We start from the raw sequence: 14,929 nt of genomic DNA on the forward strand, positions 1-14,929 counted from the left end.
GACGCAACTCACTCGTTTCGTTTGACGAAATCTGCGTTTTTTATTATTTCCGAGGTTGTCTTAATACACAATCATTTGATCAAGGATACTTGTTCTTGTCGGAAACATCGACAAGAACGGGTGGATTTGGGATTTGTTGTACTTGGTGCTGCTGAAAATGCGCGCCAAGGGATGACGATGGATGAGATGAAAACGAACAAATTGCCCATTTGTTTGATGTACATATTCCCTTTTTCTTCTCACTTTCTGATACGTTTTTCCTTTTCTTTTTTTTTCTGCGACGGCGCCTCGGTATCTGGGATCCTTGATCGATACTCTCAACACCATTTTCTAAAAAGCAGCGCCTTGATAGTTTCCAATGAAACAGTGAAACCAGAACAGTTACCCTTTTGTAAAAAGTAGAAAGAGTGATATCAGAAGCAGTCTATGATTTATGATCTATCAACAATCTATCTATCTGTACAGGACCACACTGGATCTTTGAGAACGAAGCCGGAAAACATAGAACAACCCATACTCTCAACAATCCAGTCGAGACGAAGTGGCCATATGTGAAAAGAGATACAGAACGCCGTCGCTGATGCACAGACAGACTATTTAGGACAATCCGTGCCAATGAGCTGAGAAAAAAAACAAGGGATATAATGGAAAAACAAACCAGTGCACCAAGGGCAAGCCACCCAAAAAAAAATACACTATCTAACCGCTCCGGAGGCCGAAGCGAGTCTTCAAGGACAGCATAGTTTCATAAACAGTCAACTTGACCTCAACGCGAAGGTAGCTCGCGTAGGCATACAAGAAACGGAAGAAGTTGCGGAAGACACCGCCAGACTCCTTAATGAGCTCCAACTGCTCTTCAAAGACAGTGCGCGTGGCATACCGCGCGAGGATGAGGAAAGAGCGCATTGGGCCCTGGCGTGTGTGGAGGTTTTCGTCTAGGCTACGAGCTGGGGGAGAGTTAGTCGGAGATACCCAAAAGAATCGAGGATTCGAGATGGAATACATACTGAGGTCATTGGTCTTCAAGATGAGAAGAATAATCCGCGGAACCTGGCCTAGCAAGACAACCAGTTGTTGCAGCATGCCTTCACCCAACGCGCCGGATATCTCCTTTTTCTCTTCAGCCGTCCGCGAAGAAACGACGCTTTTCTTCGTGAGCACGCTGTAGTCTCTACCGGTAATGGCACTGGCAAAGAGCGGGAACTGCTCGTCCGTGACGCCGGCGACCTTGTGTGCGAACTCGCGCATCCGCGGCACGTCCGCGTCGATAACGGCTAGCCACAGCTTGGCGTAGTTGCGGCGTAAGTCGCGGTCAATGTTGCGGTAGAGCCCGTGGTCATAGAGGACGATGTCGAAGTTGGGGTATGACCGGGTGTGGTTCGGGCGGATGGCGATATTGCCGCCGTGAGGGTCGCAGTGGAGTGGGGCGTTGTCGCCGAAGACCATCTCATTGAAGACGTGTGCGAGAGCGGCAGAGACTTCGTCGCGATCGATGTTGTTGGCGTCCAGGTACTCCAGATCATCGGGGCGGTGGCCTGCGATGTACTCCATCACGAGGATACGCTTTTGGGACCACATCACTAGGGTTGAGTTAGCTTCAAGTTATACATCTAAGTCCCTGATTGGCAGAATTGCGAACCTTCGGGAATGACCAGTGGGGCATCGGAGTGTTTTTTGAAGTACTCGCTGGCATGAGTAGCATTCTGGGCTTCCATGCGGAAGTCCAGCTCTTGCGGCAGCGAGAAATCCATTTCCTTCGACAGCCATTCCAGGTCATATTCAGGGAAGAAACGCTTAAGCATGGAGAAAGTGAATCGAGTCAAAGCCAAGTCTAACGGCACCCATTCGTCCAGCGCGGGATGCTGGACTTTGACAGCGACCAATTGTCCGGTTTCCTTTAACGTAGCGATGTGCACCTGTGCTAGCGATGCAGCACCGATGGGCGTAGATTCAAAAGATGCAAACAACTGGTTCATATCCTGGCCTGTGTCCTTGCGGAATAGCTCGCCAATTGACTCGATTGACGAGACGGGGCATCTGTCCTGGAGCGGGATGAAGGTCGAGGTCCATTCGATGGGAAGCAGGTACCCCATGCTGCTGAGATGCTGGCCCAATTTGATGAAAATCGAGCCATTCTTTTCTAGAACATGGAGTGTACGCTCGGCGCATCGCTTGTGGCATGCGCGAAGCAGTGCGTCGTGTTCTTCGGGGGAGGAAGCGTCTTGTTTCAGGGTAACACGGTAGCTGCGAAGATTCGAAGTTGTGTTAGCAATTTGGTCAAGGGTCAATGTAGAAAAGATCCGACACTGCACATCACTTACTCATTGATACAGACAGCCAGTGTACCAACCACACGCCCACTGCGTTTCGCCGCCTGGAACGCATGCTGCGCTTGATCAGAGAACGTCACTGCGCCCAAACCGAGGATACTTCCAATGAGAAACCATTTGATGGCACTCCGCTGTGATGCATTCAAATTGGACTTGTTTTCAGACTTGTGCTGGCTCTTAGTCTCCGCAGACAAGAGAAGCGGAGCCTTCACAGAAAAGGAACGGCGTGAAGCGGCGAGAGTTGAGCCCTTGGAAGACGCTGAACGACCCCATGATGAAGTATTGATCACACCGGAAGAGGGCGACTGTCGTAGCGGCGAGTTCGAGGCCAGAAGAAACGAGGAGCCAGATGTCGAGGGTTTGGAGGTTTTCCCGATCACCGGGTCAATCTTGAATGCCCGCAGTGGCACGCGAAGCGCTGCGCTCATCCCGAAGCGAAGGCCACCGGCCAGAAAAGAAAAAACAAGGTAAAATAGGGAATGAGACGGCTAAGCGTTTCTGGGCTCAATTCATCGTATGATTATTCTAGAGATTTTTCACGGTTCTCGCCGCCAATCGGCTTCGGGCACGTGATTCAAAATCTATAGATCCATAACAGACGTCATAGCCAAGGGTTGAATGGGTTGGGATTTACTAGGTCTAATAGTGAAAGACACGAAAGCATAGTTCGTCTTATAAAATAGAGAAAGAAAAGGGGACAAGGACTGTATATGAAGGGCTGGCCTTAAACCGCTAACAAATACAATGCCTTTGAGAATGCCTGGTATACTATGTTGTACAATTCGAACTGTTTATATGTATGAGCTTGAACCAAGGTAACTTAGGCAAATTAGAAGGAATTATTGATTCAGACAAAAAAAAAAAAGAAAAGCATAGACTCCATGTGCAGCAACCAGTGCCCACATAATAACAAAGGGGTTTTACAAAAAAGGAAAACCATGCACCATCACCCCAAAGACCATTTAGAGTTGAGAACGCCGTCACCTGTATATGAGACAGACTTATGAGGTAGAGAATCGGAAACGCAATAACACAAACATATAACTTCACAGTAGACCATTTTGGACATTAAATTACGCCCACTCAGGGTCTGCGAGTGTTGGGCGGCGGCGACGAGGAATGATTGAAGGCCGGCGACTCAGCGAGCTTGGAGTTTTGTTATCTTCCTCACGCAGCAGCTCAACGTGAGTCATTCTACTAGAGAGGGGTCGTGCAGATCTGGGCCTGGCAGCGGACGCACTGCTTCCATTGGTGGCAGATCCAAGAGCCGGGTTGTTGCCATCTCGACTGCCAGGTCTCATAGCCAAAGAAGAAACACTGAGAGAGTTCCGCGGGTGCCGGGGTGTTTCCCGACCTTCTAGATATCCCCTTGACTGGCCGGTGCGGCTCGACGAGGGCGTGGATGGGGTAGAGGATGCCGAAAATAAAATTGGAGGGGGGTGCATGTGCTTTGTCGTCGGGCAGTTGGTCTGCGTTTGCTGACGCCATATGCCTCGCTGGATCGAACCAGCTTGCCTGCCATATCTCTGACAAGGACTGCGGGGTCGTTCTCCATGTTTCGAATAGAATCGAGCAGACCATAGGTTGCGAGTAGCCCCCTTGCTCTTCGTTTGAATCACAAATACTGGCTATTATGCGCAGAAGGTTAAGTCGGACGGCGGCTTTGGTGTGATGTAGCTTCTGCCTCAGTCTTTGGAAGATATCAGGACGTGCAAATGTGGATGCGACATGAGGACTGAGCCGAAGAAGCTTTTGCAGAGGTTCGAGAGTGTTTTCGAATGCGTTAGCCTTGGAAAGCTTCAAGCATTCCGCAATGGCACCAGTGAATGTAATGGGGCCCTCAAAAGTATCACTCTCAAATATGCCATCCAAGAGGTGCTCTTCAACCTTGGCGGTTTCTTCTTGCAGCCTAAATTTTGTTCATTGTCAGCTTTGTGACCAGCTACGATTGTGGAACGGGAGACAAACCATGTGAAAATAGCATCCAAAGCAGTGACTTGCCAATATGGATCCAAGAGCAAAGAGATGTAAAAGCCTAGACCCTTGTTGCGCCAGAGCTCCCTACGGCCAACCTTTCCAGATTGTGCCATGTCGCAGAGAATTGGCAGGGCGAACTCTTTCAGTGGGCGCTCTGTGAGTACGATCTTTTGCAGAAGCGGTACAATGCCGTTCAGTGCAGCGTCTTCTTGCCGAGACTTGTTCAGGCGGCACATGTTGTAGATGGTGTTGAGGATCTGGTTCGAGAGCTCGCGGAAGTGTGCTTTTTTCAGGTTTGATCGAAGCAGATCAGTCAAGACATCGATGGCGTTGGAATTCTGGAGAGAATCTAGAGTAGTTGAAAGCATCGACAGGTTTTTGATGAATTTCAACATCGTGATTTGATGAACTGGGCTCATTCGCCTCAGTTCTTTCAGGACTCCTTGAATCAATTGTTAGCATAGAACGTTGCAAGAGTTGGCAGAAATGATGCTTACTGTGCAAGACTGTTCGTTCAGAAACCATCTCCTTAACATGATTCTCGGCCTGCGAGAATATAAAGAAGATATTTGCAATACGACCCTCAATAACTTCTGTCAACTCCCCATCTTCATCGAGAGCACGACTTAGAACAAGAGACAAGGGATCAAGAACGGAGTTGCGAGACAGGATTCTACAGAAATCGTTCTTGGGGGTGGAGCCCTATAGAAGAATAGTTAGATCCGAGGAGACGCAAAGTGCAATGAAGGCGAAATACTTACTTGCAACTCAAAGACACTCCAGATCCCGTTCACGCCAATTAACACCAGTTCGCGTTCATCTTCATAATCGTCCTCTAGGAACTCGACCAGGACGTTCAAACCTCCAGCACTGACAAACATCTGGAGAGTCAGGGTGGAAGTCTGGTACATCTGCTGCACGAATGCTGCAGCTTCGAGTCGAATTTCGCGTGGGTACTTCTTAGATGCAAACTCGTTGATGATAGGGATTCCACCGACAAAGCAAAGATTTTCCTGAACCTCATAGTCATCGTAGATGATTGCGTTGACAACCCTCAACAGACAGAAGACAATATCACGTCGGCGAGTAGTATCCAGAATCTCAAGAATCGGCAGCATGCCGTGAGCACTGATGATGATGTTTTTAGTCTCTGGAAGATCACAGAAAATCGTGAACAATTGTTCAGAAATCTCTGCAAGAACTTCCTCGTCCTGGGATGTCTTGAGGGAGTCTACAAGACCCTCAACTTGGTTGCGAAGACGTGCGTATTTATCACGCGCGATATTTTCTTCCAGGTCCACCTCGTCAAAGCCTTCTTCTAATTGCGCAAAGGGATCGTCTTCGTCTTCTTGGTCTCCCAGCCATGAGTTAGACAGCTTCGAGTTTAGCATCAATGTACTTTGATCCGAGCCATCGTCGCTCTCTGCCTGATCTAAAGCAGCTTGGTCGGCCCCAAGAATATCAGAGAAGTCCTCATCATTTTCATTCTCAGCAAACCTCTGGATCTCAATGGCAGAGCGGTCGCGCTTCACAGAAAGCTGTTTGCGCAGCTGGGGATGAGGATTACCAAAATCGGCATCCAATTGGCTGTATCCTATATTTTCATGAATGGGTGATGATGGATCATCCTCGAAGTCCTGGAAAATGTTAAAATCATACAGAGAAATTAAACTCTGGCCGGACTGTACCTGATAACCACCCAACTTCCGATCTAATGAATCCTCATTGGCCATAATGAGATCGGAATAATCATCGATAGAGTTCTCTTTGTAGAGATTGGTCGGACGAGGAGCCGGACGAGCTCGTCTCGGCATGGGATTTTGGGCGAGGATTGGGACATTTTGCAATGCAGAAATGGGGGGATTGGATCCAGGCTGGGAGAGCGCAGGGTTTTGAGGCTTGGAAGGCTCTGCCACAGAAGGTTTGATGGGATATGGTCGGATGGTCTGCAAAGTATCTTCGTCGGACAATCCTGAGCTATCCTCAAAGGGATCGGAATTGTCATCCGATCTGAGTATAGTCCCATCGAGTGATGCAAAAGCTTTAAGTCTCTCGGAAGAGAGCATGCCCCCGAAGTTATCATGTGGCCGTAGATGCGGCAACTTGAGTGCGCTAGGAGAGATTGCAGTAGCAAAGTCATCGTCCCAATTGTCGTCCCCTGCTAACACAGGTGAGCGAAAGCGATCCGTGGGTTTGATGGCGGTTGGTGATGGCAGGCTATCAACCAATGGATTATTTCGGGTAGATGGCAGGCCTGAAGTACTGGGGTGGTCTGGCCTCTGCTTTTTCTTCGAAGTCCCTGCTTCGGGTGACCGCAGAGCCTCGTTCCATTCTTGGACACTTTTGACGGCTTCTTCATATTCCGTAGACTTCTTAGGGATCACAGATTCGGTTCTGCGCGCATTAACAATCCACGGATGTTTAAGCAACTTTCTTGCTGAGACTCGAAGGTTGGGGTCTTTCTGGAAACATTGCATCAGGAAGTCTTTCACAGCCTAGATAGAGTTAGTATCACACGCATATGCCTGAACGGTCAATAAAGACATACCGGCGAGGCACCCTGTGAGAATGGAGGATGATCATCGTTTACGATACGAAATAGTGCTGGCATGGGTTGCATGTTATGATAAGGGGGTTTGCCCTCGAGTAGCTCGATGACAGTGCATCCCAAACTCCAGATATCGGAAGCTGTTGTTGCTCCCGAAAGCTCGATTACTTCGGGGGCCATCCAGTACGGCGTACCAACCACGCTTGATTCACTCAAGCCCGTGGTTCGACTCGCCACGCCGAAATCTGCCAGCTTGACGAGTCCTTCCTTTGTGGTGAGAATATTTGCACCCTTGATATCCCGGTGAATAACACCCTGTTCATGCAAGTAGAGCAAACCATGAAGAACCTGGGACATATATAATCCCACAAGGTTCTCAGGGAAACGACCAAAGTTTTTCGCAATGGAATGCAACGAGCCATTTTCGCAATATCTATAAACCATCAATTCCATGTCCATTGACTTGAGCTAGGAGGAGCATACTCGAGAATGATGTTCAAAGTTTCAACGGATTTTACAAATCCGTGGTACTTGACAATATTGGGGTGCTGCAAGGATTTATATCAGTACGGGGTTTGTTGCTATAGTTTGGCGGAGTGTCTCACATCGAGATTTTTGAGAAGATCAATTTCAAGCTGTTGCATCGCGTGTTAGCACATCAGATGAAGGCCGAGAACAATTGTATCCCATACCATGATAACGCGCAATTCACTCTTGGGAAGATCTGTCAATTTGATTTGCTTGACGGCGACAGTCTCCCCAGTATTCCAATTCAACGCACGATACACGGAACCGAAGGCGCCTTTGCCCAGGCAGTCTCCCAATTGCTACCATAAACACCCGAGGTCAGCATCTGCCCAGTCCATGTTTTGCGGGGCAACAGGGCACCGTATCCATACATAGTCCTTGAGTTCCGCAACATCTTTTGCCGATGACTTCAAAACTTTGTCTTCCTTCGGTTTCTCTTCTCGCTTCGTCGGACTCGTTCCAACTCGTGCCAATCGAGGCTTTATCGGGGTTCCGGGGGTTCTCGAAGAGGGGGTGAGAGGGCGAGGCTGCCCTTCACTCCCTTCGCCGGACCGAGCGACCATAATGCTGCGGACTAGGGTCGATTGTATCCTAGCAGTTGTTCGAGCTGGCTGTCGGTCTCAGGATGTGGTTCGAGGTGGAGGAGGGGTGGGGTGAAAGCCGAGGAAGGAGGCAACCTTGAAAGAGCTGATAGCAACGGTCTCAGAGGTCATATCCACAGGTTCTAACAGTCACAATTGTCAATTCGTCCGATTCTATTAAGGTACAAACAAGCACCATGAATGACATCTTGCATGCGGACGTTGTGGGGAGGGTCTCACCAAGCGGGCATTACAACACTTCAGCTCTCACGCCCTAGAGAGCTGTTTCCACGACAAGTCGAGGCGCATGCAATATCTCCAGATGGATACAAATAACATGCAGTAATCTGAAGAATATCGATCTAATAAAGGCGACAATAGAGCGTGAAGGGGGTTGTTCGCAAAGAAATCGCGGTTGTTTTGAACTTTCGTGCTCCACCCGCCGCATCATGCAGGCTGTGCTGGACAATCGCCGATCAGCCCTACGATACCCAGTTTGATGGACTTTTTGTTATTTGACCAAAAAGAATACGACGGCTTGATATATACCTGTAATTTACCACAAAAAAAGGAGACGTAGAAAACGAAATAAATGGTTTGTTGTTGTTTGTTGTCCTAAGGGTCTATTATTTGCCGATATAGATCGGTGAAATTCAATCGATCTATACAGGGTATCATTTTTGGGCACGGAGAAGGCGCAACACATCGGAAACAAGGTACAAACTACCAGCAATGACAAGAGGACCTCCTTGAGCCTTCTCACTAGCCCACTGAAGGGCAGGGAGTAAATGTCCTTCAAAGCTGTGGACTTGTCCAATATTTTGGATAGCCTGAATGGAAGAGGCGAGCTCTTTGGCATTAGTTGGTTGGACCCAAGGCATCCCATCCACGGGTCCAAACTCCGCAGTGGCGACTTGATCTCCGGGCCGGATAATGGAACCAAACACTGCAGCCAGATCCTTTCCACTTGACGCGGCAACAACCCAAGTCACTGGTTGCCCTTGAATACGCATTTTGCGATCCACGTACTTGCCGAGAACTTCAGCAGATTGCGCGTTATGAGCACCATCAAGCAGGATAGGCTCTGCGCGACCAATCAAAGGTTGGAGGACAATGCTTTGCAAACGGCCCGGCCATGTTACATCGGACAGATATGGAAGCAATGAGAATGCATCCATCTCAGGTCGTAGTTGAGAAAGGGCAAGACGAAGCGCAGACACCGCACAGCACATGTTCTCTTGTTGGTGGGGCTCTAGGTCAAGCTTCTGGAAGTAAGGCGCAAGAGCCGGAATTTGTTCAGAGACCGTTGCGGGAGAGACAAACAAGGAATCAATACCCAGTTCTTGAATATGAGCCCGCACAGTTTCAACCACTTCCTGACTGTTTGTATTGTCTACCACGCAAGGGACTCCAGACTTGAGGATGCCCGCCTTTTCACGAGCAATCTCCTCAATCGTTGATCCAAGGAACGCCTGGTGGTCCATCCCTATTTTTGTAATGACAGAGACAAGAACATTATCCAGGATATTTGTTGCATCTAGACGCCCGCCCATGCCCACCTCGACCACACCAACTTCGACTTGTTCATGGTTGAATATCTCGAACGCCGTTGCGGTCAACAACTCGAATTCGGAGGCACCGATGCCTAGGGCTTGGTCGCGTAGTTTGACTTCATCTTCAATCTGTCGGAAAAGGGATTCTTGGACGACTTTCTCGCCAATTGTAATACAGTCCCACCGATCAATTAAATGCGGGGAAGTGAATCGGCCGCAGCGCACTCCGCTGGTGGAGAGCAAATGGGAAAGGTAGGCACTGATAGATCCTTTACCGTTGGTTCCAGCAATGTGAATGGCCTTCCATGAGAGCGGAGTCCGCTGAAGCAGACTCGCGACCCGCGTCAATCCTAACTCGATCATTCCTCTGATTGTAGCGTGATGGGGATTTTGAGGTCAATTGTCATTATTGACCAAAGGATCAGGTAATGACAAGCAGATTCGGAACTTTAAAGCTCCATTGTCAATAAGAAAAGCAAAGCTGTAGTTCATCTTTAGGTTGGAGCTTACCGTGATCGGAGGAGCAGACTCACGTGATCCGTTGTGTGCTAATGCCTCTAGCACTAGGATATTGTAACTAGTTTACTATATAAAGTAGCGGGTTTCATGAAATCCATTAACCAGTAAGTCCATATAGTTGTAGAAAGTGGCCTTCTATCAATTATGTAGGAGAGCTTGCCTGAAACGATATTACACATGGTATCGAAAGATGTCTGGATAGAGCACGTGACCCAGCTACTCTAGCCACCCCCCAGCCTCAGGCATTCATTTCTCTAAAAACCCAATCTCCCCCGTCTCCATCAACCATCCCCACCGTTATCGCAAGGCGCGTTTTACTAGTTCCATAATCGCCTTTTTTGTCTTTACTTGTCCTTCATTTTCAAACCCGTTGGGCTTTTCCCCCTTTCTTTCTACAATAAAAAGCAAAATGGGTATCCCGTAAGTCATACCACCCTTATGTTGGCGCGCGACGCTATCGCATGCGCCACTGCTTCGCGATACAATGTTGACTCTGACGTTGATATACAGCATGTGGCGTGAGCCGTCCAAGTCCGAAACATCCAAGTCTGCTTTGGACAAGGACTCATCTGCTTCTGCACGCTCGTCCATTCGCCGAGGGCCGTCGCGACACAGTAGCTCCCGAGCCCGCCGTTCCGATATCCTGGCTTCGTTTCATTCACAGATCATTGATGAGCTCCGACGCGGCGCCGTGGAACCCAGACGCGTGCCGCGCTTCTCTTTCATACCACCAAATGGGACTGGCGAGAGTACAGTCACCCTGGAACAGGCCGAACGTGAGGCCCTCAACTGGGCTCAGTCGCGTGCCGCGAGTGCACCCCGACAGACCGACCGACAGACAGAGACAGCCAACCGGCGATTCAGGAATTATCGTGATCAAGCCTTGACCGACCTTCTCGGTCGCATGGACGCTCAGCCCAGAAATTCTCATGTCGGTCCTTCATTGACTGCCAACTTCGCTCCCGCTCTCGCATGGCACCCTAGTGCTACTTCACCCCCTTTGGATGGCGGCGTTCGTCTCCTTCGTCTCCCCCCTATGCGTGACAGAGACAACAGCGATCATCCTTCCAATACCGAATCCCGACCAGAGATACTTGATCACCGGCCCCACAACACACAGACCCGACCAGCCCGAGACCCCGTTGTAGACGGGCTTGGGGATCGCCAGCGCAGTCCCAGTCCAGACGGAGAGCGAGAAACCGATGCGTGGGAGACTTTACTCTCAACCATGACACCCGATGCGACTCTTCCATCGACTAATACTTCTTTCACCTCAACTTCTGCCGCTGGACCGGATATTTCGCGCAATCCTCGTCCTCGGAGCTCTATCAACTTGACACAGCCATTGGCGGCGGATGCTGCCCGTGCTCATTTTGGACTCGACCCCTTTCCCGATCAATTCAACCCTTGCGACTTCTCTTCCTCTGATGATGAAGACCCTTCCTCTAGTTACCACGAATTCATGAGACAGGCAGATCGACGTCATCCCGATCCGCATTCGACTATGAGCAACCATCCTCCCGTTTCTATCCCTACAATCATTCCTGCAAGCGTTCTCGCTCTCTCTGACGGGCACCACCAAAGTTCCCTCTCCGACCGTCACCAGAATGATGACCTCCACCACATGCAGGTTATCTTGGATCGACTTGCCCGCCGTGAGGATATTCCCGACGACTGGTGGGCCGCAGCCGGCCTTGCACGCACTCTCGACCGTGGACTCAATGCGAGCATGGACTCCACCGACACCGAGGGCATTTCTCGAACCAACAATTGAATACAGCCCAGGTGGTTAATACTGAATGACATGAGATTTGATATTGGCGATATTGGCCACGGCGTTTTTTTCTTCCGGCAAATTTTTACATAGGTTTTCTAATCGAATTCTGTGGCATTGACAGGTCCTTTTTGAGACCGTCTTGTGATTTTACATACTCATATTTTGTCCCGTCGAATAAAGATAAAAAACAAGCCTTTCAAGTAGATCTGTACCTGCCAAAGTCTAGTGACGTATTATCTCGGAGGACAGCAGTCCCCACTTGAAGAGCCCCGCCAATATGTGAGGAAGATAAGCATAGTTCAAGGCAACATTTCTGTGTCAAACATCGTCTGCATTCAACTCGTACCCTTTGCGCTCAAAGATAGCCAATTGAGACGTTTTTCTTTCCCTCGGATATTTCCTACACATTTGATTCCAACGTGACTTCACTAGCCAGCCATGGATCACCAGGTAGACCGACTGGTCAACAAGACCTGGGGTAAGTAAACCAAGGACATAAACTTGACGCCTTCTGTCATACATCACGAACGCAATTATGTCCAAACCGCTGACAAACCACCAGCAAAATTCTGCTCAACAGCAGATGACGCGCGCCTAATGATCGCCATCAGCGGCATCCCAGGCTCCGGCAAGACAGGCCTAGCAACGATGATGGCAGCACGGATTAATAGAATCTATGCCTCAGAGAACCCAACAAAACCAACACCGATAGCCATCGCCCTCCCAATGGACGGGTATCACCTGACACGCGCACAGCTGGCCGCCATGCCGGACCCCGTGCACGCCGCAGCACGACGAGGCGCGGCTTTTACTTTCGATGGCGAGAAGTTCGTCGAGCTTGTGCGGGCTCTGCGGGAGCCGCTTACGGCCCACACGGTCAGTCTTTACGCGCCGAGCTTTGACCATGCTATTAAGGATCCCGTTGATGGGGATATTGCCATCCCGCCGAGTTGTAGGGTGTTGTTTTTTGAAGGGAATTATCTAAGCTTGGATCGGGAGCCGTGGAAGACGGCTGCTAAGTTGATGGATGAGCTTTGGTTTGTGGATGTTGATTTTGAGATTGCGAGGAAGAGGTTGGTGGTTAGGCATGTTAAGGCGGGCATTGCAAAAGATGAGGATGAGGCGGATAAGAGAGCTCGAGAGAATGATTTGGTTAATGGGAGGGAGATTGTGGATCACAGGTTGCCGGTGCAGGAGGTTGTTTCTAGTATCTTTGATCCTGTTTGGGAGAAGTTATGAGTGTTTGGGCAATACGTTGAGTTTGACGAAGGCCTATGATGTACAGTTAATACTATGCTGATGAGTATCATGATATTGAATCTTTCTGAATCCCCTTTGCGAAGCTTTGTGGGAGTAGTCTATGGTAGCTTTCATATTTCAAGGATCGGATATTGATATCAAAAAGTGCCACCAAGGAATTGCTGAACGCCTACATGCTAATCAATGAGAAATCTCTTGGAAATAAAGAATGGGTGCATTAAAACTAAAATGAGCAGACTAGGAGGGAGGCGCAGACAAAGAAGGAAGAGGGAACTATCTGTCTACAAGGTCCTGGCCTCATGGGTGGTTCCAACAACGAGTGATCATATCACGCTTTGCGCATAGAATCAATGATCCCCTGCACGTTGGAAAAGCCCAACTCCTGCATTGTTTCTTTCCACAGCCTCTCCGTGATCTTCTTGCCGCTTGGCTCATACATCATGGGGTGAAACGGATGGATCTTCCAGTTCAGCACCAGACCACCGTGGCTCTCTTGGCCCTTTAACGCGACTGCATCCACGTATGACCAGGCGCCTTGCTCAGTTGATCGCGCTGCAATTGCGTGGACAAAGCGGAAGATGGCCCGCAGGTACGCGGGGGCATGCTGCTGGAGGCCAGAGCCCCCGACTAGTCCCGGTTCTATAGCGTTGATAATGACCTCACTGGGATCCACGTTCTCGCTAAGCTTCTGAACCAGCATCAGCACCAGTGTCTTGGTCAGACCGTACCGCTCCAATGCGGCCGCAGTTCCCCAGCCTTTTGGATCGTCAAATGACGGAATGAGAGGGTTGGCCTCGCGGTTGGCGAACTGGGATACAAGTGCCATCCCAGAGGCGACTATTGTGATTCTTCCCGGGGCATGAGCTTGTCGTTTCGACTTGAGAACCGGGAGAAGGAGGATGGCCAGGAGCGCGGTGGACAGGTAGTTGACCTGGAAAGTCGCCTCGTGGCCAGTCGTCTGGTTGATGACGAAATCGCCCATGGCCACGCCTGCATTGAGGATGACCTTGTCGATTCGGGACAAATTGCTACAGGTTTTGACGAAGCCCTGGATGGACTCGTAAGAGAGCATGTCAAGCTGCCTCACTTCAATCTGAGCGTTGGGGTACTGTTTGCGGAGCGGAGCAGCGGCGGCTTCTCCCTTTTCTACGGATCGCGACGCCATAACGATGTGGGAGGCATGGTATCTGAGAAGACTAGCAACCGCAGCGAGACCGATACCGGTGTTGGCTCCCGTGATAATGACCGTCTGTCCGGCGAGACATGTTGACAGAGGTGGCGGAACTGGTTTTGTGAGGAATTGAGCCCTGACAAAGGCCTGCAGCGGTGAGGCCGTGGAGGGTAGAAGGGCCATTGATGCCATAATGATGGACGTGTTTATCTTTGGCTCTTTGCTGTACGTTGAGACTCAAACAGTAGGGATATTAATGAGAGCGGTTGGTGGGATGGCTCTTGATTAGAGAGCATTAGAGGCTGTCTTTATATATAGCCTTACCTGGGAAAAGGCATCGTGTCAATACCGTCTGGAGATTATTAGCCTGGAACAAGGATTATCGTGTAAAAAGCATCGCGGAGAGACTAAAGACCGCAATCCTCATCATTCATCATCGACACGGCTTCATCTCAGTAAAATCAGATCCAGGTCATTCCCAAAAGGGCAAACAATGTGGTCGGGGGCTCGTGCACCAGCTTACGCCTCTCTTGCTAGCGCCGAACACCGCAGTCCGCTTCTTCCGAGCCTATCCCAAATGGGAAAACAATCTGGTCGCCTGCCTGACTCCTCAATCTCGGCCCCTACACAAGGCCATGCTGGGTATATAGTCTGGTCCCGCATCGGCTGGACAGCCTACCGCTAT

At 49.7% G+C, this 14,929-nt stretch overlaps 6 protein-coding genes across 6 annotated transcripts; 2 read left to right on the plus strand and 4 right to left on the minus strand.

Moving 5' to 3' along the window:
- Positions 1–699: 699 nt before the first annotated feature.
- On the minus strand, positions 700–2,758 carry N7517_005423 (ABC1 kinase family protein; the record flags this gene model as incomplete). The annotated part of the gene is made up of 4 exons (XM_056723153.1): positions 700–947; positions 1,008–1,580; positions 1,640–2,244; positions 2,322–2,758. The coding sequence occupies 4 exons, from the start codon at positions 2,756–2,758 to the stop codon at positions 700–702; spliced, it is 1,863 nt and encodes a 620-aa protein (XP_056579403.1).
- A 769-nt stretch (positions 2,759–3,527) lies between these two features.
- Positions 3,528–7,946, minus strand: N7517_005424 (serine/threonine-protein kinase; the record flags this gene model as incomplete). The annotated part of the gene is made up of 9 exons (XM_056723154.1): positions 3,528–4,239; positions 4,299–4,749; positions 4,805–5,009; positions 5,069–6,802; positions 6,856–7,288; positions 7,339–7,403; positions 7,461–7,490; positions 7,548–7,682; positions 7,755–7,946. The coding sequence occupies 9 exons, from the start codon at positions 7,944–7,946 to the stop codon at positions 3,528–3,530; spliced, it is 3,957 nt and encodes a 1,318-aa protein (XP_056579404.1).
- A 692-nt stretch (positions 7,947–8,638) lies between these two features.
- N7517_005425 (dihydrofolate synthase) lies at positions 8,639–9,880 on the minus strand (the record flags this gene model as incomplete). Its single annotated transcript, XM_056723155.1, has 1 exon — positions 8,639–9,880. The coding sequence occupies one exon, from the start codon at positions 9,878–9,880 to the stop codon at positions 8,639–8,641; it is 1,242 nt and encodes a 413-aa protein (XP_056579405.1).
- Positions 9,881–10,445: 565 nt separating this feature from the next.
- N7517_005426 (uncharacterized protein) lies at positions 10,446–11,810 on the plus strand (the record flags this gene model as incomplete). Its single annotated transcript, XM_056723156.1, has 2 exons — positions 10,446–10,456; positions 10,547–11,810. 2 exons carry the CDS (start codon positions 10,446–10,448, stop codon positions 11,808–11,810), a joined length of 1,275 nt encoding a protein of 424 aa, XP_056579406.1.
- A 441-nt stretch (positions 11,811–12,251) lies between these two features.
- On the plus strand, positions 12,252–13,052 carry N7517_005427 (kinase-related protein; the record flags this gene model as incomplete). Its single annotated transcript, XM_056723157.1, has 2 exons — positions 12,252–12,291; positions 12,376–13,052. 2 exons carry the CDS (start codon positions 12,252–12,254, stop codon positions 13,050–13,052), a joined length of 717 nt encoding a protein of 238 aa, XP_056579407.1.
- Positions 13,053–13,401: 349 nt separating this feature from the next.
- On the minus strand, positions 13,402–14,427 carry N7517_005428 (putative short-chain dehydrogenase/reductase family protein; the record flags this gene model as incomplete). The annotated part of the gene is made up of 1 exon (XM_056723158.1): positions 13,402–14,427. The coding sequence occupies one exon, from the start codon at positions 14,425–14,427 to the stop codon at positions 13,402–13,404; it is 1,026 nt and encodes a 341-aa protein (XP_056579408.1).
- Between the last annotated feature and the right edge of the window lie 502 nt (positions 14,428–14,929).

This window comes from Penicillium concentricum (genome assembly GCF_028827145.1).
Source record: "Penicillium concentricum strain IBT 3081 chromosome Unknown utg000002l_segment0_segment0, whole genome shotgun sequence".
In the NCBI taxonomy this organism is placed as follows: Eukaryota; Fungi; Ascomycota; class Eurotiomycetes; order Eurotiales; family Aspergillaceae; genus Penicillium; species Penicillium concentricum.